The sequence below is a fragment of the Chlorocebus sabaeus genome, chromosome 21, assembly GCF_047675955.1.
Source record: "Chlorocebus sabaeus isolate Y175 chromosome 21, mChlSab1.0.hap1, whole genome shotgun sequence".
NCBI classification, from domain to species: Eukaryota; Metazoa; Chordata; class Mammalia; order Primates; family Cercopithecidae; genus Chlorocebus; species Chlorocebus sabaeus.
The window spans coordinates 121,614,632-121,640,515 of NC_132924.1; the positions used below are offsets into that span (position 1 = coordinate 121,614,632).

The window sequence follows — 25,884 nt, forward strand, 5'->3', positions numbered from 1 at the left end:
AATAATGTTATGAGGTTTGTTTATTTCTCTAGGGGTCAAAGACAGAGAAGTAAAAAGGCAAAGCTGGAGTCCTAATGTATGGCTGCAGGTTCAAGATTCCAGGCCAAGTTCTTGGAACTCCAGCGCCTCTAGACTCACCAGCCCCACCAGCTCGTCCATCCTCACCAGCCCCTCCAACCCCACAAGCCCCACCAGCCCCTCCGGCCCCTCCAGCTCTGCTGCAGGAATCCTGCCTCAGGGAATCATGATCCACCACCCAAGGAAGTATTTGCAGACAAAAGAGATTCCACTGTTGCCTTCCCCCAAGGGTGGTGTTGAGCCCATTAAGCTTTCCCCAGCAGTACACAGAGTAACCTTCAGGATTCTGGTGGAAAAATATCCCAAATTTTGCTTCCTTATGCTTCACCATATGGCCCTAGGGCACACACACTAATCAAGAACAGCCCAGGGCATCCTGTCACCCCCCACGGTGCACCTGCAAACTGGCTTTTACAGCAACCCTGTCTTCCAAATGGGTCCGTATCTTTCTAGGCATCGTTTGTAATGCTAACCTGTTTGGTACTACCCAGAAATGCTAACATTTCTACCACTTTAATCTAAAGAGATTAAATCACACTCCATGATACTCCTGACAACAAATAGCATTTTAACCAGTAATTTACGATACAAAGATTTTCAATCAGGGGGCTAAGCCCTTCCCTGGTGGTTTTAAGAAACTGCCAGCCTCAATGGAGACTCCTCCATCAATTCCTCATCATTAGAAAAGAAACAACGGAGAAAAAAATCATCCAATTAAGTGACAATTCCAATGTGTAAATCTTATAATATTTTTGCATTTGTGATATGGGTTCTACACTAAAAACACAACTTGTCTAATCTGAATGAGATTTTTCAGGATGTTATCCTATTTTGTTTGTGCCTCTTGGTTTAGTAAACTCCCAACCACTTTTTCTTCCCTCACCCCCAACTCCCCACACACAAAATGTTTTTCATTATGACCTGAGACATTCATTCTGATTGTAGAGGTTTTAGATCATTTCTTCTAGGTGTTAATCAGTTCTGGCCATATGGTGAGGGTGAGGTAATCATTATTACTTTACAATGAATGCCCTTAATTACATTTTCAGTAGTAATATTAGTCCTTCTGTTTATTTGAGTACCTAAGAGCTGCAGGCAACGTGATCTGAATTACATGGAGGACAAGCTCCAGCTGACTCTCCGTAAACTCGCATTAGGATTCTACTATGCCACGACAGGAGCAGGTGGGGATAATGAGCTGGCAGAAGGGGCTGCCTGTCACACTGCCCGGTGGTCCCTCTTTCACCCCCAGTTTGCCTCAGGCATTTTCTACTTAGCTGTGACCTTATTTGTGGTGACACCAATCCAGTGGTCAGGAGAGAGGCACCCAGCCCATGTCTGAATCCTCCTACTGACCCTGGGGATCCATGCGACTTGATCTTAGATATTGGTGGTGAAGTGTCGCTCTCCTTGACAGCATTCAGGAAAAGGTAATTACCTTTGCCAAAATGCAAGTGGAAGTTCAAAGCCTCAGCCTTGAAGAGTGTCCCTGGGGACTTCCAGGCCCCGAATGTGAATGTGACGCCCTTCTGCCCAGTGGGGCAAGGCGCCGGAGTGACCTTCGCCTGAGTGGGAGGGCAGTCACTGTTTGGGTCCACTTTAGGGGTGGTCCAGGTCAATTTAACTTGTCATATGCCACGGGAAGACATAAGGTAAGTTAATGATTCTAAGATGAATCATCTGCTCTTTTAGTCAGTGTCTCTTGAGAATTCATTCACTCAATCCACGAATGTTTTTGACTCTCTAGTATGCGTTACTGAACCGGGCTTAAGGACATTTAAGTAAAGAGAGAGACAGCGATTAATTCACTGCCCCAAAGGAGGCCTGGAATCTTCTTAGGGAAAAGAATCCTCACAAAACACTCCATTGAGTATTCTTGTGTTTAGCCTGAGTCATGTTGACTTGAAAAATTGCAACGTAAAAACTATATATTTTCACACAGTGTAGTAGAAGGAATAGGCTTGTTCTCAGACTATGTCTTGCCCTGGAGATGGGTCCACAGGAAGCCTCTATCTTGGTCGCCCTTTGGCATAAGCTTTGCACCTGTTCCCTTCTCCTTGCCTAGATTCTTGCCTCTTCTCTTGCTTTAAAGACCAGGATTTGTTGTTGTTGTTGTTGTTGTTGTTTTAGAGATAGTATCTTGCTCTGTCACCCAGGCTGGAGTGCAGTGTAATATCATAGCTTGCTGCAGCATAAACCTCCTGGCTTCAAGTGATCCTCCCAGAGCAGCCTCCCAAGTGGCTAGGACTACAACCATGTGCCATCACGTTTGGCTAATTTTTTTTTATTTTTTGTAGAAATGGGGTCTTGTCATGTTGCCCAGGCTCGTCTCGAACTCCTGTCCTCAAACGATCCTCCCACTTCAGCCTCCTGAAGTACCACCATGCCCAGCAAGACCTGGATCTTTAACGCTTTGCCTGTCTTTGATCTTTGACACCTCCTGACACCCAAGCCCCTGCCTCCCGCTAGGCAGGCATTTTTGGATAAAGTATGAGCTCCCACTTTGTATTTATCTCCAGTTTTGGGTGTTCAGTTTGATGGGGACCAGCCACAGGTGTCCCCACCTAGTTCTCCAGCCCTAATTTGTTTTCTCCCATGTTGCAGTTCCTGGCTTCTTCCCATTTGCCCACACCCTCATTGTGGCACAGTGCCCCAAACTGACACATGCCACAGGCTCAGAGTATCTTCTGGCTGGTCACTCGAGGGCAGAGAGGATTTCGTGACCTTTCCCTGAGAACAGCTGCATGAACTGCAGGGTCGGCAAAGGGGTCGTGTCTGCCTGCTGCTAAGGTCAGCTGCAGACAGCCCATGTCAGGGAAAGCCCATTTAGCATTAGAAGAGTAAAAAGAAGAAAATACCTCCTCAGCCAGGAGTACTTGGATGTTAACCAATACAATTAGTCTCTGAATGATGAATATAAAGATAATCAATGACGTATATGTGCTTAAAAGAAGGTGAGGAAAGATTATCACTGCCTAAACGTTCCTTTTAAAGGACACCACAAGTGGATGAGTGGAGCATATAGGGTAGATAGGAGTTGTTTTTTTTTTTTCTGAGATGGAGTCCAGCTGTGTTGCCCAGGCTGGAGTACAGTGGTGTGATCTTGGCTCACTGCAACCTCTGCCAACTGGGTTCAAGTGATTCTCCTGTCTCAGCCTCCCAAGTAGCTGGGATTACAGATGCACGCCACCCTGCCCAGCTAATTTTTGTATTTTTAGTAGAGACAGAGTTTCACCATGTTGGCCAGGCTGGTCTCAAACTCCTGATCTCAGGTGACCTGCCCGCCTCGACCTCCCAAAGTGCTGGGATTTCATGTGGGAGCCACTGTGCCCGGCCGGGTAGATATGATTTAAATCTTTTTTTTTTTTTTTTTTAATTTATTTTGAGATGGAGTTTCGCTCTTGTAACCCAGGCTGAAGTGCAATGGCGTGATCTCAGCTCACTACAACCTCCACCTCCTGAGTTCTAATGATTCTCCTGCCCCACCCTCCCAGGCTGCTGGGATTACAGGCACGCACCACCATGCCCTGGTAATTTGTGTATTTTTAGTAGAGACAGGGTTTCATCATGTTTATCAGGCTGGTCTTAAACTCCTGACCTCAAGTGATCTGCCCACCTCACCTCCCAAAGTCCTGGGATTACAGGCATGAGCTAACATGCCTGACTGATATGATTTAAAGAACACTGAAAGATACAGCAAAGTCTCAAAGCGGTTGTCTATGGATGGCACTATGGGTTACATATTATTTTTCCAGAGCTCAAACGTTCTGAATTTCTTTATTTTTGTTATTTATTTATTTATTTTGAGATGGAATCTCACTCTTGTTACCCAGTCTGGAGTGCAATGGCTCATCCTGGCTCACTGCAACCTCCGCCTCCCAGATTCAAGTGATTCTCCTGCCTTAACCTCCCAAGTAGCGGGAATTACAGGCGCCTGCCACCACTCCCGGCTAATTTTTTTGTCTTTTTAGTAGAGTCAGGGTTTCACCATGTTGGCCAGGCTGATCTCGAACTCCTGACCTCAAATGATCTGCTTGCCTCGGCCTCCCAAAGTGCTGGGATTACAGGCGTGAGCCACCACAACTGGCCTGAATTTCTTTAGAGAATCTATATTGCCTTCATAAAAACATGCTTTAAAGTTGTTTTTTATTTTAAATGTTAATTTGAAGTTAAAAATGCTTTTCCTCTGACTAGATGTTTAATGCATTTAGGAAAGGCTGAGCATGAAACTAGGGTTGGGGGAAAGAGCCTGTTTAGAGGGGACTGTAAAAACGGAGACTCCCAGCTGGGATTGACAGGAAAGGGTCAGAGCCCAGAGAGATGCCTGCTGGAAAAGAAGTGACATGGTTGAATATTTGCCCTGCTCAGGGTCATGTTGGAATGTGATCCCCAGTGTTGGAGAGGGGGCCTGAGGAGAGGTGATTGGATCACGGGGTGGACTGGTCGTGAATGGTTTAGCGCCATCCCCTTGGTGCTGTCCTTGCGATAGTAAGTGAGTTCTCACGAGATCAGGTTGTTTAAGTGTGCGGCATCTTCTCTCGCTTTCTTGCTCTCACTCTTGCTGTTTGATGTGCTTGCTCCTACTTTGCCTTCCGCCATAAGTTAAAGCTCCCTGAGGCCTCCCCAGAAGCCAGGCAGATGCCTGCTTCCTGTACAGCCTGCAGAACCGTGAGTCAATTAAACCTCTTTTCTTTTTTTTTTTTTTTTTTTTTGAGGCAGTCTTCGCTCTGTCGCCCAGGCTAGAGTGCAGTGGCACGATTCAGCTCGCTGCAAGCTCCGCCTCCTGGGTTCATGCCATTCTCCTGCCTCAGCCTCTCAAGCAGCTGGGACTACAGGTGCCCGCCACCACGCAGGCTAATTTTTTGTATTTTTTAGTAGAGACGGGGTTTCACCATGTTAGCCAGGATGGTCTTAATCTCCTGACCTCATGATCTGCCTGCCTCGGCTTCCCAAAGCGCTGGGATTACAGGCGTGAGCCACCACGCCCGGCCAACCTCTTTTCTTTATAAATTACCCAGCCTTAGGTATTTACAGCAATGCAAAGAACAGCCTAATGCAAGAAGTAAGAGGAAAGATGATACCAACTTACCAGTAAGGGTACTAAGATGACATCCAAGTAAAATGCAGAACAGTTATCATATCATTTGCTTGGCAGAAGGAGGGTGACAGTTTGTAGGGAGATATAATCCAACCAAATGGTTTAGGGAAATGTGAAACCAAATGGTTTAGGGAAAATAGGATGAAATTCAATATATTTGAATTTGGGAATATATTCAATATATTTCAGTCCAATATATCCTTACAGAGTGAGGTTTGGCATGGTGCCACTGTGGATCATTTGTCTTCTATTCAAAAGAAGGACAACGTCTGTGTTAATGTTATGGTTCAGGAACGCAGCAGCAAGTGCAGCCTGCAGCCTGCACTCCCAGCCACTCCTGCTTACATGAGATAACAGTGAGCCTCAAGACAGCGTCCCCATCTGAGCATGCTTGGCCCTGGGAATCATTAGGGACTCTTAAGAAGCAGAAAGTCCTGACCACCTAACAGTGAGCACCAGCTTTTCACTTAATAGTTTCTGAATATTCACCAGGTCAGGTTTTCTTTTGTTTGTTTGTTTTGTATTTTTTGAGACAGGCTGGGGTGCAGTGGCACATTCACGTCTCACTGCACCTTGACCTCCTGGGTTCAAGCGATCGATCCTCCTGCTTCAGCCTCCTGAGTAGCTGAGACTGCAGGTGCACACCACCAAGCCCAGCTAATTGTCTTATATATATATATGTATTATTTTATATATATGATATATATATATATATTATATATTTAGAGACAGGGTCTTGCTATGTTCCCCAGGCTGGTCTCAAACTCCTGGGCTTGGGCAATCCTCCTGCCTTGGCCTCCCAAAGTGCTGGGATTACAGGCATGAGCCACTGTGCCTGACTGGCTTGCTTCTTTTAACCTAAGCTATTCCTATTTTACCTTGACCTTAAAGCTGATTGGACTTCATTTTACGAGAGGATGCTGTGGCTTACCCAGGTCATAACCATTAAATTTATCACATTAACCAATGTTTAATCATGATCACAGATTACTGAGAATACTGGCAAGAAAGTGAGTAACTACAAAATTACAACAGGTTGTGTGCAATTAAAATTTTTTTTCAAATAGATTTTAGGTTAACATTAAACATTTCAGTTATAATCTCTATTCTGCAGTTGATGCAGAGTTTGAGTTTAAAAAAAGAACTGTCTTCACAGAAACGTGGACTTAAAAATATGTTTTTATATAATAAACTTTATATTTTTAGAGCTATTTTAGGTTCACAGTAAAACTGAGCAGAAAATAGAGACTTCTGATACCTCTTGCCCTCAGACATGCACAACCTCCCTCCCTATCAACCTCCCCCACCAGAGTAGTAGATTTTTTACAACTGATGAACCGACATTGACGTATTATCACCCGAAGTCCATAGTTTAGATTACAGTGGTTTGGACAAATACATAAGGTCATGCATCTACCGTTACAGTCTCATTCACTGCTGTATTAGTCTGTTCTCACACTGCTGATACCCGAGACTGGGCAATTTACAAAAGAAAGAAGTTTAATTGGACTTACAGTTCCACATGGCTAGGGAAGCCTCATAATCATGGCAGAAGGCAAGGAGGAGCAAGTCACGTCTTATATGGATGGCAGCAGGCAAATAGAGAATGAGAAAGATGCAAAAGCAGAAACCCCTGATAAAACCCTCAGATCTCGTGAGACTTACTCACTAGCATGAGAACAGTATGGGGAAACCGACCCCATGATTCAGTTATCTCCCACCGGGTTCCTCCCACAACACTTGGGGATTATGGGAGTACAATTCAATTTGAGATTTGGGTGGGGACACAACTAAACCATGTCAACTGCCCTAAAAATCCTATGTGTTCCATCTGTTCCTCCCTCCCTCCTTTCCCACTTCCTTCCTCCCCCACTCTACTCCTTGGCAACCACTGATCTTTTTTTTTTTTTCCGAGACGGAGTCTCACTCTGTCGCCCAGGCTGGAGTTCAGTGGTGCGATCTCGGCTCACTACAAGCTCCGCCTCCCGGGCTCACGCCATTCTCCTGCCTCAGCCTCCCGAAGAGCTGGGACTATAGGCACCCGCCACCATGCCTGGCTAATTTTTTGTATTTTTAGTAGAGACAGGGTTTCACCACATTAGACAGGATGGTCTTGATCTCCTGACTCGTAATCTGCCTGCCTTGGCCTCCCAAAGTGCTGGGATTACAGGCATGAGCCACCGCGCCCGGCTGGCAACCACTGATCTTTTTACTGTCTCCATAGTTTTGTCCTTTCCGGAATGTCATATAGTTGGAATCTTACAATCCGTGGCCGTTTCAGATTGGCCTCTTTCACTTAGCAATACGCACTTAAGCTTCCTTCAGGCCTTTCCATGACTTGATAGCCCATTTCCTTTTGGTGCTGAATAATATTCCATTGTCTGGGTGTACCACAGTTTATTTTTTCATTTACCTACTGGAGGATATCTTGGATGCTTCCAAGTTTGAGCCAATTATGAATACAACAGCTACCAACATCTGTGTGGATATTTTGTGCGGACCTAAGTTTTTAACTCATTTGGATACATATATATACACGCACACACATGCATATAATACGTACATATATGTATATATTTAACCAAAAATTATAATTAAAATATTTTCAAAATGTATTTAAAATATTTTTATTTATTTTTATTTATTTTTTTGAGATGGAGTTTCACTCTGTCACCCAGGCTGGAGGGCAATGGCATGATCTCGGCTCACTGCAACCTGTGACTCCCAGGTTCAAGTAATTCTCCTGCTTCAGCCTCCCGAGTAGCTGGGATTACAGGCACCTGCCACCATGCCTGGCTAATTTTTGTATTTTTAATAGTGATGGGGTTTTACCATATTGGCCAGGCTAGTCTCAAACTCCTGACCTCAGGTAATCCACCCACCTTGGCCTCCCAAAGTGCTGGGAATACAGGTGTGAGCCACTGCACCCGGCCCAAAAACATTTTTTAAACAAAAGTCATCAAATAACATAACAAGATCTTCATGCTACTATCCGGCATACCAGCCTCGTCCTTCCCAATCTCCCTTCCCAAAAAGTAACCATTATTCTGAATTCATTGTGGGCCATTCCCTTCCCTTGCATTTCTTATACTCTACTTATATATGTATTCTTAAACAGCACAGTGGATTTTTGCATGTTTTCAGCTTCGTATTGTACACAGATTATTTTGCAATCTGCCTTCCTCCTCTCCTGCCCCCACCCTTTATATGAGGCTTATGAAACGCATCCGTATTGAAATGTTCAGTTCCCTCAATTTCGTTGCTGGTTTGTGTGCCATTCTATAAACATCCCACAGTCTGGTTTTCTGTTCCTTTGTTGATGGACACTTAGGTTGCTCCCAGATTGTTGCCACAATTGCCAACAATTAGATTATAAACAATACTAACAGAAACATCCTGGTACATGACAACTCTGGCACTGAAGCAAAACTTTCTCTGGGACAGTGCTACTCAAAATATGGTCTGAGAACTGTTTGTTTCTAGTAAATCAATGCCCTGCTTCCTTAATCAAGAAAATGTTACTATGAAACAAACATCAGCTAAACTTGATGTTGTGTTGCATAATAAAGTTAATTTACAACATTCTGGTGCAAGTTCTTCCTTCTTATAGCAGAACTGACACTCTGCAAATAAGTGAGCCTATTTTTTCTCTCTCTCTCTGTATGTGTATATATATATATACACACACACATACATATATACACACACACAGATATATATATGTATACACAGAGAGAGAGAAAATATAGGTTCACTTATATAGAGATATAGGTGCATTGTATATATATATATATTCATATATATATAGAGAGAGAGAATATATCCAGGAATGAAATTATTTATTTATTTAATTTTTATTTTTATTTATTTTTTATTTTTGAGACAGAGTCTTGCTCTTGTTGCCCAAGCTAGAGTGCAATGGCATGATCTTGGCTCACTGCAGCCTCTGTCTCCGAGGTTCAAGTGATTCTCCTGCCTCAGCCTCCCAATTAGCTGGGATTACAGGCGCCCACCACCATGCCGGGCTAATTTTTGTATTTTTAGTAGAGATGGGTTTCACCATATTGGCCAGGCTGGTCTCGAACTCCTGACCTCAAGTGATCCACCCACCTAGGCCTCCCAAAGTGCTGGGATTACAGGTGTGAGCCACCGCCCCTGGCCAGGAATGAAATTATTGAGCCAGATGCAGAATGATCTACTTTCTAAATTGTGGCAAACTGCTCCCACAGCTTAGTACCTAATATCATGGTGTTAATTCCTATAAATCTGAAATCTTAAATGGGTCTACCTCAAACATTACAGGGCCTGAGACAAGAACACAAATGAAACCCCTGAACGATATGTCTAAATATTAAAAAGTTTGAAGTCAGGTGAATAAACTGTTAAATATCTTCTATCCTCCTACCTTGACAAAAATGCTTTTATAACAACCTGGAAGGCCAGGTTCAAATTTAGAATTCTCACCATGTTGGCCAGGCTGGTCTTGATCTCAAGTGATCTGCCCACCTTGGCCTCCCAAATTGCTGGGAGGCCAAATTTAGAATTTTTTTTTCTTTTTTTTTTTTTTTTTGAGACAGAGTCTCGCTCTATCACCCAGGCTGGAGTGCAATGGCTCAGTCTCGGCCCACTGCAACCTCCACCTCCTGGGTTCAAGCAATTCTCCTGCCTCCAGCCTCTCAAGTAGCTGGAATTACAGGTGTGCACCACCATACCCTGCTAATTTTTGTATTTTTAGTAGAGACAGGGTTTTGCCATGTTGGTCAGGCTGGTCTTGAATTCCTGACCCCGTGATCCACCCGCCTTGGCCTCCCACAGTGCTGGGATTACAGATGTGAGCCACCGCCCTCAGCCTAGAATTCTCAGATTTCTTAAAGTCCACCCTGGAATGTGGGTGGCTGTGGAGAGCTGGCCCTTGACCTGCAGCATGACTACTCTCTTCCCATCTCCAGCTCTGCCCTGCACCTCAGGGACCTCCTGTGTGTGTCTATAGACACGCAGCTTATGCATCCAAACTCCATCTACACTCCCATCAACAGCCACCCCTCGGCCACTTGGGGAGGACAGGCTGCGTGTAGGAAAGAGCCTCCTCGATCCCTGGAAATGAACTCAGAGCTGCTTAGAGGACTTCACAGCCCCTGACCCGCAGTTTTGTGGTAGAATAACAGGCTCCAGTGGGCACATCCTCTTGTCTCTGGGTACCTTTGGCCATTTGGGGATGGGTAGAATCAGAGGAGGGTCAGAACTGAGCCTCTAAAATAGACCCAGAGCTGGGCGCAGTGGCTCACGCCTGTAATCCCAGCAATTTGGGAGGCCAAGGTGGGCAGATCACTTGAGATCAGGTGGGCAGTTCGAGACCAGCCTGGCCAACATGGTGAAACCCTATCTCTACTAAAAATACAAAAAATTTGCTAGCCATGGTGGCAGGTGCCTGTAATCGCAGCTACTTGGGAGGCTGAGGCAGGAGAATCACTTGAACCTCGGAGGCGGAGGTTGCAGTGAGCCGAGATCACGCTATTGTACTGCAGCCTGGGCGACAGAGCAAAACTCAGTCTCAAAAAACAAAAATAAAAAATGAAATGAAATAAATTAAGCCCAGAGCAGGGGCCCCTCTTGTCAGGATATAAGGGCAATACTGGGAATTTATTACTGTCAATGAGGTTTTCAAGTTCTCAGTGTTTTGTTGTTCTCGGTACCCGTTAAGATAAAAATCTGTTAAGCACCTATATTCATTTCCCCATTTCAATTTTTTATTTTGCCTATATTCATCTTTTTGTGTGTGTTTTCTTGATCTGTTTTGCCAGGGTTCTATCGTATTAATCTTTCAAAGGACCAGGTTTGGGCTTGATTCGTCTTTATATTTCTGCTTTCTCCATTTTATTGACTTCTTTAAGATCATTCTTTGAGTTCATTTGATTTAACCTTTCTTGTTGCCTAATTTATTTTGAGTGAACAGTTTTTTGCTAAATACTATTTTGGTGGCTTCCCACCAATTTTAAAAGAAAGTGTTTTCATTATTGCTTAGTTCTACATATTTTGTATTTTTATGATTTTTAAATCCTTTTAAAATTTATGATTCTTTAGTAGCATGTTATTTATTTTCCAAATAGGTGAGCATTTTACATTTTTAAAAAATTTTTTTTGAGACAGTCTCACTCTGTTGCCCAGGCTGAAGTGCAGTGGCACAATCTCGGCTCACTGCAGCCTCCACCTCCCGGGCTCAAGCCATACTCCTACCTCAGCCTCCCAAGTAGCTGGGACTTCAGGCATGCACCACCACACCCGTCTAAATTTTTGTGTTTTTTGTAGAGACAGGGTCTCACCATGTTTCTCATGCTAGTCTCGAACTCCTGGTCTCAAGCAATCCGCCTGCCTCGGCCTCCCAAAGTGCTGGGATTACAGGCATGAGCCACCTCAGATGGGCCTTTTTAAACAACCCACTTGTTATTTGTTATTAGTTTTTAATTTTATTGCAACATGGTTAGAGAACATATTTTTTGTTTGTTTGTTTTTGTGGGGTTTTTGTTTTGTTTTGTTTTAGAAACAGGGTCTTGCTCTATTGCCTAGGCTAGAGTGCAGTGTTGCAATCATAGCTCACTATCATCTCGAACTCCTGGGCTCAAGTAATCCTCCCACCTCAGTCTCCTGAGTAGCTGCGACTCCAGGCACACACTCCCATGCTCAGCTGATTTTTTTATTTTTTGTAGAGACAGGGTCTCACTATGTTACCCAAATCTGGTCTCAAACTCCTGGCCTCAAGTGATCCTCCTGCCTCAGCCCGCCAAAGCACTGGGATTACAGACGTGAGTCACAGCACCCGGCCCAAATTGAATTTATCTCTAGAATGCTAGAGTGGTTTAGCATTGGAAAATCTGTATGAATCTCTCTTTGTCAGTTTATCTGACTGAGATTAAAATTATATGATTTTTCTCAGTTTTTACAGAAAAAGCTTCATAAAATTCAGTATTCATTCGCCATTAAATTCTTCTTTTAAAATGTGAAAATAAGATAAAGGGCATCTACAGCAACCATTATATTTAATCCGAAAATGTTGAAGGCATTATCTCTAGGATTGATAATAATAAGTTAAGGGTGGGTCGCGGTGGCTCAGACCTGTAAACCTAGCCACTCTGGGAGGCCAACGCGGGTGGATCACTTGACATCAGGAGTTTGAGACCAGCCTAGCCAACATAGCGAAGCCCCATCTCTACTAAAAATACAAAAACTAGCCACTTGACGTCAGGAGTTTGAGACCAGCCTAGCCAACATAGTGAAGCCCCATCTCTACTAAAAATACAAAAACTAGCCAGGCGTGGTGGTGCAGCTCTGTAATCCCAGCTACTCGGGAGGCTGAAACATGAGAACTGCTTGAACCCAGGAGGTAGAGGTTACAGTGAGCCAAGATCATGCCACTGCACTTCAGTCTAGGCAACAGAATAAGACTTCATCTCAAAAAATAAAAAATAAAAGTCAAGGATTCCTGCTATCAACATTTTTATTCACAATTGTACCAAAAATCCTGGTCAGGGCAGTAAGGCAAGAAAAAGAAACAAGAGTTTTAGGAATTGGAAAAGAAAAAACAAAACTGCCTTTATTCACTGATGATGTAATTGTCTGCCTAAAAATTCCCCAAATAATCTAAAGATAAACTGTTGTATTAATTTTAACATTTATCAAGGCTGTTGGATACAAAATAAGTATGTGAACTCAATTACATGTCTATCTACCAGCCACAGTTAGAAAAGTAATATATTTTTAAAAGAGTCATCCTTTCTAGATTCCTATAGGATAATGGCTACTTCTTAAGTCTGAAATTCTCCATTTATTCTCCAAAAGGCATAAAGATCAACAAGAAAAGCAAATGAAACTATCCAAAAAGGCATGTCGACATCATCACAAAGAGAACGCCACAAATGTCAATCTACGTGCAAGAGAGGAAATAAAGGTACAACACCGGCAGACCCAACCCCAGAGCCCACACTGAAGCAGAGTCAGATGAGAACACACAGAAATGAGAAGAGGGAAGTCAGGTTCCTAGTGGTGGCAGAACACAGATAAAACATCACACCCAGAATGAAAGGGTCTTGCTCAGGATAGGGGAAGTTTCAGAAGAGCTCTGAGATCACGCTGATCTGGCTACTAAAGAATCAAAAGGAGGCCAGGCTCAGTGGCTCATGCCTGTAATCCCAGCACTTTGGGAGGCCAGGAGTTCGAGACCAGCCTGGTCAACATGGTGAAACCCCATCCCCACTAAAAATACAAACATTGGCCAAAAATCGCTTGAACCTGGGAGGCAGAGGCTGCAATGAGCTGAGATCATGCCACTGTACTCCAGCCTGGGCAACAGAGTGAGACTCTATCTTAAAAAAAAAAAAAAAAAAGAATCAAAAGGAAGAAAGGTACTGGTGAGTGTACAGGATTCAGGAGGCAGCATTAGGAAGGCACCACTTCTGAGTGAGAATTTGGAAGAGGAGGCATCTGTTGGAGTGAAAAGAGAAAATCAAGCAGTGGAAATTATGGATCCCACAGAAACAAAGAAGTCATAAAACTAGAAATACACTGACCTTCCCAGGCACCAGAAAATAAGTCATTTGTTAAAGAACCTGTACTTCACTGTACCAACGGGAGAGAGCATCCTTAAACTAAGAAACCTCATCAGTCATTCAAATCTCTCACTCACTCCACAGACACAGGTGTTAGTGACTGATGAAGAAAAATTCAAGACACTTTACAGAACTACCATTTGATGGTAGTTATTGGCAGAAGAAAAGAAGTCACTATGTGAAAAAGATACTTGCACACACACGTTTATAACAGCACAATTCCCAGTTGCATAAATATGGAACCAAACCCAATGCCCATCAATGATTTGATAAAGAAATTGTGATGTATGTATCCCATGGAATACTACTCAGCCATAAAAAGGAATGAAATAATGACATTCACAACAACCTGGATGGAATTAGGGACCGTTATTCTTTTTCTTCTTCTTCTTCTTTTTTTGAGATTGAGTCTCGCTCTGTTGCCCAGACTGGAGTGGGCGCAATCTCAGCTCACTGCAACATCCACCTCCCAGGGTCAAGCAATTCTCCTGCCTCAGCCTCCCAAGTAGCTAGAATTATAGGCGCCTGCCAGCACACCCAGCTAATTTTTGTATTTTTAGTAGAGATGGGTTTTACCATGTTGGCCAGGCTGGTCTCCAACTCCTGACCTCAAGTGATCTGCCCACCTCGGCCTCCCACAATGCTGGGATTACAGGCATGAGCCACCACGCCTGGCCTAAGGATCATTATTCTAAGTGAAGTAACTCAGGAATGGAAAAACCAAACAGCCTATGTTCTCACTTACAAGTGGGAGCTAAACTATGAGGGTGCAAAGGCATAATGATACAATGGACTTTGGGGACTCAAGGGAAAGGGTGGGAAGCGGGTGAGGAATATAAGACTACACATTGGGTACAATGTACCCTGCTCAGGTGATGGGTGCAGCAAAATATCAGAAATCACCACTTAAGAACTTATTCATGTAACCAACACTGCCTGTTCCCCAAAAACCTATTGAAATTTTAAAAATAATTCCAAGACACTTTAAAATGAACAGAAGAAGGCAGGCAACCACCATAGGAAGTTACTACAAGAAGAAAACAGGAAGAATCCAAATTTTTCCACCAATAAAAATATTTCCAAAATAAGGCAGAGAAAAACTATATAGCACATGCTTCAACATGAATTAAATATAATTAAACTAGCAGCAATGTATATACACACATACAAAAAATAAAATACCATGAATTAAAAACCTCCTAATAGAGGCTGAGCATGGTGGCTCACGCCTGTACTCTCAGCTCTTTGGGAGGCCAAGTTGGGTGGATCACCTGAGGTCAGGAGTTCAAGACCAGCCTGGCCAACAAGTTGAAACCCCATTTCTACTAAAAATACAAAAATTAGCCAGGCATGGTGGCGCACACCTGTAGTCACAGCTACTTGTGGGGGCTGAGGCAGGAGAATTGCTTGAACCCAGGAGGTCAAGGCTGCAGTGAGCCAAGATGGCACCACTGTGCTCCAGCCTGGGTGACAAAGTGAGACCCTGTCTCAAAAACAAACAAACAAAAACTCCTAACAGAAACAGACAAAAAGGAGATGTAAAACAATTTATTTAGATCAGAAAAGAAACCGAAAGAAAAGACGAAATCATCTCAGGAATTAAGACCAAATTACAAGGTGTTCAGAGGAGAATAGTGGAATAAAAGCATCCAAGACAGTGAGCAATAGTGAGCTACCTGGCTGTGCCCATCATTAAGCCATGGATGTCTCAGCTCCACCTCCTCCCTTCTATGCTCAGCTTTGTGATGTCGGGGCAGCTACAACTGAGTTTTGCTTTGCCAGCTGGACCCAGGTTGGCCTTTGGCAATAAAGGGAGCGAAAGGGAGACTGCAAGGCTAGAGGAGAAGGAAAGGATGAGTTTCCTCCTGTCTGCTCACTGTATCACCCTAGCAATGCTTCTTCACCCTGGCAGCAGCACTTCCTTTCTGCAGAAGCTTCTGAATGTAGTTTGCAATTTGCAGTTTTTCCAGCCCTTGCAGACCCGACCTCATATGGCCCATCTCATATTCACCAGAACCAGTGCAGAGCTCCCACCTTGAAGGTCTGAGTTTGAGCTCCAGGTGCCCCACCTCTAAGCTCCTACTTGTTCCCCTTTCTTATTGTTTCTTTAACCATGGGAGTGGAAGCTGCAGTTGCTACGTCTATGAGACCTTAGAGTTCTCTTTTTATCCTGTTATAACTTTATAATGAACACATTTTTACCGAGTTAACACTTTTTATATGAAGTTCTTACTGTTCAAATAACTTGTGCGTATACTGTCTCTTGGCCAGATCCTGACTACACTGGTGAACTAATAGAAAAGTAATTTCTTGAAATGATCCGGGTAGTTTATAGGATGAACAGAATGGCCTGAGAACGAGGCTTACACAGATGGAAGCCCAGCCATGTTCCTCCTGCAGGAATCATCTGGGCAAGACACGCTGCTAATGCCTTTCACATTGCTGCACCCACTGTCACCACCACAAATCCCAACATGCAGAAGATTGTGAACAGACAGGTAAGGCTCACTCTGCAGATAGGTAGGGACAGGACAGTACAGAAATTCAGAGCAAGTTTTTAGACAGTTTCACTTTTCTTAGATTCATCTCTCCAAAAAATATTTATCAAGTGCCTTCTATGTGCTAGGCATCAGAAGGGAACAAAAATAAATGACATGGATCTTGTCTTAAAATCTAGACCACTGTTTCTCAACATTAGAATTTAATAAAATCTAAGATACTGTTAAAAATACCTCGTCTCTGGAGATGCTGGACCATTGCAGCTGGTGTGGAGCCTACAACATATACTTTTTAACAAGCATCCCAGGTGATTCTGAAGTTGGTAGCTCACAGACCACTTTGAGAAACATTGATATTACAAACAAAAAAAAATTGTGCAGCAGGCACAAAATCATGTGTAGGGGAAGAAAAATAATTGTTTCCTCAATCCTCATAGGTCTTTTTAAAAAACAAAACAACAACAACAACAACAACAACAACAACAAAACAGTCTTGCTCTGTTGCCCAGGCTGGAATATAGTGGCATGATCTCAGCTCACTGCATCACTGCAAACTCCACCTCCCAGGTTCAAGTGATTCTCCTGCCTCAGCCTCCCAAGGAGCTGGGATTACAGGCACCATGCCAGCTAATTTTTATATTTTTAGTAGAGACAGGATATCGTCATGTTGCCCGGGCTGGTCTCGAACTCCTGACCTCAGGTGATCCATCTGCCTTGGCCTCCCAAAGTGGTGGGATGACAGGCGTGAACCACTGTGTCTGGCCACTTCATAAGGTTCTTAGTAGGAATAGACCCCATTAAAAAGAAAAAAGAAAAAAAAAGATTAACAAGAGAAAACAAGTTTATTTACATGTATATTTCACATCTACACGGCAGACACCCAGGGAAGGAGTAGTTCTCAAAGAAGTAGCTTTGAACTCCAGCTTGTGTAGCATCTTCAACAAAGAATAGTGATTTTTAGAGAAGTGACAGGACAAAGGAAAAGGACTTTGGGTCTCTAGAGGGGGCTTGTCAGCAGGGAAGCAAGTAACTGGCAGATAAAGGCGAGTTGGTAATGCATGTTCAGGTAGATTCCTCTGGCTCCAACTCCTGGCAGATAATGGTCTAAAACTGTCTTCAGTGGTTAACCTTTGTTCTCCCCGGTAAGAGACAGGGGCAGGATGCCTTTTATCTTTGTAAATCTCTGTCCTGTATTTAAGCAAATGCAGGGCAGCGAGCTTTTCTGCATCTGTTTCTTCTTAATGGTCTTCAGCTCAACAATCCTTCTTTTGGAGTGGCATATTCTGGACTCCCACACATGTCTGGAAGCAATGGTCAATTTCAATCTAGAATGTAGATTTATTGGTTAAAAAGAGACAAGGAAGAATTGCTTAGGAGGTCAGTTTTATGCAACTATAGGACTTCAGAAACAGAACAGATCCTTCCTACTTGATTTTAGGCAATAAATGCTTCTTATCTGATTGATCAGAAGACCACAGCCTTTAGAAAAACATGACTCGAAAAATCTTTTTCTTTGAGTTTTTTTGACCAACCTTGAAAAAAGTCCTGCAGGATATTTTCACTTAGGAACCACCAATAAATGTATTTTTTGTCTGTTACCACAAATATGTTTATTTGTGGTAACGGGTTTAAATATATTTCTTTAATGTTAAATATGTTTCTTTAATCATACCCAGGTGAGCCTGACACTTAACTCTCTTTCGTATTGCTATATTCTTTCTTCCTCTTAATACATTTTTCTTCCTTCTTTCCTGGCTCCAAACCCCTAGTTTTCTCCCTTTCCTAATTGATTTTTTTTTTTTCAATTCTTCAGCCACAGGCGCCCAATAAAATGGCCCTCAATCCCTGCCTTTACTTCCAGCGTATTACCTCACTCCCTCTCAAACGCCAATTACAAGGCTTTGTCCATTCCTACTTAAAGAAATAGATGGAGGAAAATGAGATCCTTCAACCCAGAAAGACAAGTACTTGGAAATCGCTAATTAGGTCACCAGAAATTCTGCCAATAATGAGCCCCGGGCTGTGGCGGTGGCTCACGCCTGTAATCCCAGCACTATTGGGAGGCCGAGGCAGGGGGATCACGAGGTTAAGATGTCAAGACCATCCTGGCCAACATGGTGAAACCTCGTCTCCACTAAAAATACAAAAATATTAGCTGGGCATGGTGGTGCGCGCCTGTGGTCCCAGCTACTCGGGAAGCTGAGGCAGGAGAATCGTTTGAACCTGGGAGACGGAGGTTGCAGTGAGCTGAGATCACGCCACTGCACTCCAGCCCAGGCGACACAGTGAGACTCCATCTCAAAATAATAATAATAATAATAGGCCCACTCCCCTTGCCTGCCGAAGTGACTCCAGTAATCACTCAGCATGGACTTTACTTAAGAGCTGGCTTGACTTCCCATCTAAATTGCGGTGGCTCAGTGGCTCATGCCTGTAATTCCAGCATTTTCGGAGGCCAAGTCAGGTAGATACCTGAGGTCAGGAGTTCGAGACCAGCCTGGCCAACATAGAGAAACCCCGTCTCTACTAAAAATGCAATAATTAGCCAGGCGTGGTGGTACGTCCCTGTAGTCCCAGCTACTCAGGGAGGCTGAGGCAGGAGAATCGCTTGAACACCTGGGAGGTGGACATTGCAGTGAGCCACGATCGCACCTCTACACTCCAGCCTGGGTGACAGGGCAAGACTCCGTCTCAGGAAATAAACAAATTGCAAGGAAAGGCAAAACAAATCTCACTGTGAATATGGCTTGTCCATTTGCTGTATAAACAGCCCTATTGCCTCCCTAGTGTGAAGCATCAGGTCCTGCTAAGAGTGCTGGGTGGAAAGGCCTCTTTGGGAAACATGGCTTTGTTTTGGCAAATATTGTTGCTGATCTACCCTGGGATCAGAGCTAAAGGCCCATTCTTACCTTGAGGAAGCAAAGGGGTTTTCATGTGTGTGGAATAGAAAATACCTTTCACATTTTACAGACACTATTCTGAAAAAAAAATAATCAGGCCCAATGTAAGGGACAAGAGGCAGCACATCAACAAGATTCTAGAATAAATACACTACTAACTCCCATTCCCCAGAGTACTAGCTGCTAGTAAAATGAGATATAATGTTTCAGGCTTGCCAGGGTCTCTGTTACAAACCATTCTTACATTCCTGGGCACAGAGCTAGTCTAAACATTCATAGAACTCTTCAATTATATATTGGCTTCTATATCAGCAGAGTTGAAGAGGAAAACAATGGCAGGGTGTATGGGCCTCCTTTCAGATACGGAGTAACAGAAACCCCAACTCAAAGGTCTTTCCAAAAAGGAAATATACTTTTTCATAAAAAGAGAATTTCAGAGATAAAGCAGACTTTAGGTTACCCTCAATGATGTTAGCAACATCCTAGATTTTCAAATCCCAGCCCACAATCTATATTTGACATCTTCATCTTGAAATTGGCTCTCCTCCTAGGTGTCAAGTGGCTGCCAATAACAACTGCACTTTCTAAGGAGGGAGGAAGGACTTCCTTGGAAATCACAAGCAAATCTCTCCTCGAGGCTCTGCAGCCACAACTTGGTCACATTTCCATTTCTAAACCAATTCTTGACAAAAGGGAACATATTATCCTGACATTATTTCAGCCTAGGATAAGCTTTCCCTCTGGTACTTGGCCACTTAGTGGAGGGTGGAGGCTGGAAAAAAGTCAGGGCTGTGTTCGAGGAAGAAGGAGAAATGCTGAGTGGGCTACCAACAGTGTCCCCCACCTGGAGGGAGAGGCTTTGCTGAGTAGGAACTTGAAATAGCTAAGGTAAAACTGGAAGTAAATCTGAGGACCCTTCCAACTAGCAGATTCCAAGAAGACTCAGTAATGGCTGATCCCAAATCCATTCTTTCATCAATCTGAGCTGAGGCACTGTGTAACATCAGGAAACTGTGCAGGTTCTGCAAGAGGTACAAAGATAAATAAAAACGGTTCCGTCTGGACTTTATTGCACAGTGAGAGTCATATGGGGTATCTGTAAATAACAATAAAAGGTAGAATCACTTTGTGGGCAGTTTGATCGACAAGGAAGACTTCTGTGATGGTTAAGTCTGTCAACTTGATCGGATTGAAAGATGCAAAGTATTGATCCTGGGTGTGTAGGTGAGGGTGTTGCCAAAGGAGATGGACATTTGAGTCCGTGGCCTGGGGAAGGCAGACCCACCCTTAATCTGGGTGGGCACCATCTAATCAGCTGCCAGCACAGCTCGAATATAGAGCAGGCAGAAAAATGTGAAAAGACTAGACTGGCCTAGCCTCCCAGCCTACATCTTTCTCCCATGCTCGATGCTTCCTGCCCTTGAACATCAGACTCTGAATTCTTCAGTTTTGGGACTCGGACTGGCTCTCCTTGCTCCTCAGCTTCCAGACAGCCTATTGTGGAGCCTTGTGAACATGTGAGTTATTACTTAATAAACTCCCCTTCATGTAATATTATATATATATCCTATTAGTTCTGTTGCTCTGGGGAACCCTGACTAATACAACTGCCGAGGAGGGAGATCACTTCTGAGCAAATTTTGAGGAATGGCAGCAGGAAGAAGGTGGCTTCTGAGCCGAGCCTTGTGAGAGATCACATTTTACGTAGTATGAGGGACAAGTATTTCTGGGTAAAGGGACAGCAATGGGGCGGGGCTAGTTAAAAAACAAGATGAGGGAATTATCTTCAGTGTAAATTCCTCCCCCACCAAAAGGACAAAGTGTCTGACTCACCACCTAGTGGCTTCACTGGATGTTCTCCTTCTGCTCCACAATCCACCCCTCATTCTTCTCCGCCTTGTTCTGTGGCCCCAGAGTCTGGCCTTGTGGACTGTATCAACTAGGCCACCTTTTTCCTGGTGTGAGTTGGGTTCGGCTAAGAGGGCATGGGCAGGAGATGACAGAGTGAGAAGAAAGAGAGTTGGAGGTATGATTCCTCCAGCGTCCTCCTTGCCAGACTATAGATGGGCAGCAGCCATATTCCTCTAGCAAAAGCCGTGGCTTTCTCCAAACAGCCCTTCCCTATAACTAGTGACATGGGAGTTGGGCAGGGAAGTGCTGGGTAGAGAAGGGCCAGGTCCCTGGTGAGGGCTCCACCCTCAAGCCTGCGCCGCACACCTAAGTGAGAACAGGCACTCCTGTTTTCATGCCCGAATGTTGCATTTTCCAAGACCACTCGGGCCAACCAACCCCCCTATCCTGTACCCATATAAACCCGAGACCTTAGTGGGTATGCACACAAGCAGCTGAATGTCGAGACCAGCAGACCAGTGACAGCAGAACGATGCAGCAGAGGAAAAAAAGAGGGACGTCCGGATGCTGAGGGAAGGTCGGCCGGGGTGGTTAGAGAAGGGTCCAGCTGCTGGGCAGCCTGACTCCAGGGAAAGATTACTTCCCTCACCCCTACACCTTCTGGCTCCCCATCCATCTCACTGAGCATCGCCTCCACTACTCAGTAAAAACTTGCACTCATCATTGGAGCCCATGTGTGATCCGATTCTTCTGAGACACTGGGCCAGAGCTCAGGATACAGAGGCTGTCACACTGGCCCTCTGCTCTTGCAATAAGGCAGAGGGTTCATTGAGCTGATTGGCACACAAGCCATCTGCAGATGGCAAATCCGAAAGAGCTTGGGTTACATGTGCCTGCCTGGGAGTTGCAGACACCCATCCCAAGACACTGCTATGGGGCCGAGAGCCCAAAGCATTCATCCAGTCCTCTGCACCTGCCAGTCTACATGCTCCCCTAGGGGTTTGAGCTGCAGGGCAACCAAGCAGGTGAGCCACACCCTTGTTCCATGTGCTGCAGGGGGAATCAGGGAACTCTCCCACTTCACTAGCTTTCAGTACCTGCTCCCTCCCTGTTCACCACACTGGGATAGCAACCTTGAAGCATTGCCAGTCCTAGGGGCTTCATCGTAATGCCTGGTTTCCTTGCACTATCAATACCTCTATAGAAAAAGCCCTTGATTAAGTTCTCCCCAGTCAGCCCGTCTGAATATTCCACCTGCTTCCGGCCTGGACCATGACTGACAGAGATCTTTGTAGTCAACTGAAGTTAGCCAGTAATTTTTTGTTTTAATTTCCATTGCTGTTTTCTTATTTCTTGCTTCTAAGTATCTTATTTCCTCATCTTCTAAGTGTGGCATTAATAATGAACTTCCCATCAGATCTATAAGTTGAAACTCTTTCACCTCTACCTTGAAGAGCTAGATATTTCTTTCAAAATGTTGGAACTATACAAATGACAAATGAAAAAATAGATAAATTGGACTTCATCAAAATTAAAATCTTTTTGCTACAAAATGTATCATCGAGAAAGTGTAAAGCAACCTGCAGAATGGGAGAAAATATTTGCAAATCATATCTGATAAGGGACTTATATCCAAAATATAGAATTCTTAAAACTCAATAAATAACACAATGTTTTTGATGGGCAAAGAATATGAATAGACATGTCTCCAGAAAAGATTACAAATAGCCAGTGTGTACATGAAGAGATACTCAACATCATTAGCAATTTGAGATATGCAAATCAAAGCCAGAATTAAAACCACTTCATCCCCACTAGGATGGCTATAACTAAAAAGGCAAGTAATAACAAGTGCTGGCTGGCGAGGATGTGGAGAAATTGACACCCTCATCCATTGCCAGTGGAAATACAGGATGGTGCCAGCCACTTTGACACTTCCTCAAAATATTAAACAGTTACTAGATATTTTCCCTTTTACTTTTAGTTGGCACATAATATTTATGTGATACAGAATGATATTTCCATACATGTATACAATGTATAATGATCAAATCATGGTAATCAGCATATTATCACCTGAAATATTTATCATTTCTTTGTGCCATAAACATTCAAAACCCTCTCTTCTAGTCTGTTGAGAATATACAATAAATTACAGTTAACCGTCTTCACCCTACGGTGCTGCAGAACACCAGAACTCATTTCTCCTATCTAGCTGTCATTTCGTATTCATTAACCAACCTCTCCCCATAGTCTCCTCCTCACCACTCTTCCCAGGCCCTAAGACTCAGTGTTCTACTCTCTATTTCCAGGGGCTCAAATTTTCTTTTTAGCTTCCACGTATAAGGGGAATATGTGATACTTATCTTTCTGCACCTGATTGATTTCACTTAACATAATGACCCAGCAATTCTACTTCTAGGTATATACTCAAAAAAGTGAAAATAGGTGTCCACATGAAAGCTCTGTACACAAATATATTCACAGCAGCATTATTCATATTACTCAAAAAATGGAAACAACCCAAATGTCCACCAAATGATGAATAGATAAATAATTCATGGTCTACCCATATGATGAACTATTACTGGGCAATTAAAAGGAATGAGGTTGATTCATGCTACAACATAGTCGGACCTTGAAAACATCATGCTGAGTGAAAGAATTCAGTCACAAAATACTACATGTATGATTCTATTTATATGAAATGTCCAGATTGGCAAATCCATAGAGGTAGAACGTAGATTAGTGGTTGCCTGGGGAAACTTAGGGAGAAATAGGGAGTGACCGCTAGTGGGTACAGGATTTCTCTGGGGGATAATGACAAAGTTCTAAAACTGACGGTGGTATTGGGTGCACATTTCCTTGAATATACTGAAAACCACTGTAAACCTTGAATTCGTGTATTACATGTGAATGATAGCTCAATAAAGCTAATAAAAATTAAAATGATGTGTTTTAAAATTATGGAACCAACTAATTCTAAAAGCGTATGTTGCCAAAATTTCCAAAATATCTTTGTCTATAATCTTTAGGCTATTTCATGTGTCTGACAGCTACTTAGTAGCCTCAGAATAAATGTGAGAACAAATTAGTAGCTTATTGATCACCATCTTTCCACCTTTTAACCCACTTTGTTTGTTTGTTTGTTTGTTTTTTCCAGAAGCCAACCCCACACCAAAACATGAACAGGGGAATGGAATTTATTGCTCCTGTGTCAGCTCCCACCAAATCCGGTGCCCTGTGCCATTTTCTTTCTCCAGGCCCCACAGATGCCCAGAGATCAGTTAGAATCAGGCCAGGCACCAGGATGGGCTTGTCCTGAGATCCAGTTGTCAGCACCTTGTCTTCCAATTACCTTGCTCTGCTAACTCTCTCTTATAAGCCTGGGAGGAGAGTGACAAGTTCATACCTAAATGTAAGCTCTGAAGGGTCTTAGCACCCGCAAGTTTAAGGAAACCCATGAGATGCTCTGAAACTTCCATGAAAATGAAGACTTGGAGGGATTGTTACATTCTTTTTTTTTGAGACGGGGTCTTGCTCTGTCGCCCAGGCTGGAGTGCAGTGGTGCGATCTCGGCTCACTGCAAGCTCCACCTCCCAGGTTCATGCCATATTCTCCTGCCTCAGCTTCCCGAGTAGCTGGGACTACAGGTGCCCACCACCACGCCCAGCTATTTTTTTGTATTTTTAGTAGAAACGGGGTTTCACCGTGTTAGCCAGGATGGTCTCGATCTCCTGACCTCGTGATCTGCCCACCTCGGCCTCCCGAAGTGCTGGGATTACAGGCGTGAGCCACCGCGCCCGGCCAGATTGTTGCATTCTTGCATGCCTGGATGTTTCATATTCTCTGAATATCCAGCATGAAACTGATTTGTTCCCATGCTTTTTTGCCAAAGTGGTTTATGTTAGGATAAAAGAAAACACCCCTTACCAAGATGCTCTGAAAGCACCTTCTCCATTATATTAATGATAACTAATGTTATTAAGAGAACATAAGGCAACTTTAACAAAATAAGAGCTCACTAAAGGGAATCCTGTATGGAAATTGTTCATGCAAATGCCATTTCGGAGCTGGCATTGTAGTTGCAGACGGGGTCTCTACAGGAAGCTAGGGCTTCAGTCCTACATGAGCCTGTATAACCACTCAGCACATAAAGTTCCATGAAATCAGTGCCTCAAACCACAGTATCTCTAAAGGAACTCCTAACTTAAAAAGTAATCCATCAATAGTAAGGATTTTTAAACTTGAGCCTAAAAATTTTAAATACTGTTAGTAGTAATAAAGCAATGAGATTTCTCTAAAATTATTGTTGCCTGTATCACTTTAAATCTTTGACATAAATGAAAACTTGCATGGAAAATGCTACAGTTCTAAGCAAATCAAATAGGTTGAGCATTAATAAACAGGAAGATGAAGTAGGTGAAATTGATTTTGTTGGGAACTGGTGGGAACTGGTAGAGATAGTGATTTTTTAAAATACTTTTTTAAATTTTTATCTATTTATTTATTTTGAGACCAGGTTATGAGACTGGCTAATTTTTATATTTTGGTGTTTTGCCATGTTGCCCAGGCTGGTCTCAAACTCCTGGGCTCAAGCAATCCACCCACCTTGGCCTCTCGAAGTGCTGGGATTACAGGCATGAGCCACCATGCCAGGCTGAGACAGTGTTTTAAGCTGTGCTATTGATGATCTAGGGAAAAGGTAAATCAGCCTGAGATAACAGAAGTCCTTGTAGTCCACATGTAGGTACGTGGGCATGAAGTAAGAAAGCTCCAGAATTCTGCTGAGACCACAAGGATTTCCAGAACTGGCAGGAGTTAAGAATTTTGCAGAATTGAAGAGTCACACCTCTAAA

At 43.5% G+C, this 25,884-nt stretch overlaps 2 protein-coding genes across 2 annotated transcripts in view; one reads left to right on the forward strand and one right to left on the reverse strand.

Annotated features, from left to right (window-relative positions):
• Positions 1 to 1,480: 1,480 nt before the first annotated feature.
• On the forward strand, positions 1,481 to 25,850 carry C21H7orf33 (chromosome 21 C7orf33 homolog). Its single transcript, XM_007983343.3, is given in 3 exon segments — positions 1,481 to 1,730; positions 24,189 to 24,443; positions 25,776 to 25,850. Coding segments are annotated over 3 exon segments (534 nt in total). The 5' UTR covers positions 1,481 to 1,526.
• Positions 16,997 to 25,884, reverse strand: part of LOC103227175 (uncharacterized) — a 100,504-nt gene continuing 91,616 nt past the window's right edge. Inside the window, exon 7 of the mRNA XM_073009468.1 lies at positions 16,997 to 17,599. The gene's annotated coding sequence lies outside the window, so the exon portion shown is untranslated. The remainder of the gene's footprint in view (positions 17,600 to 25,884) is intronic.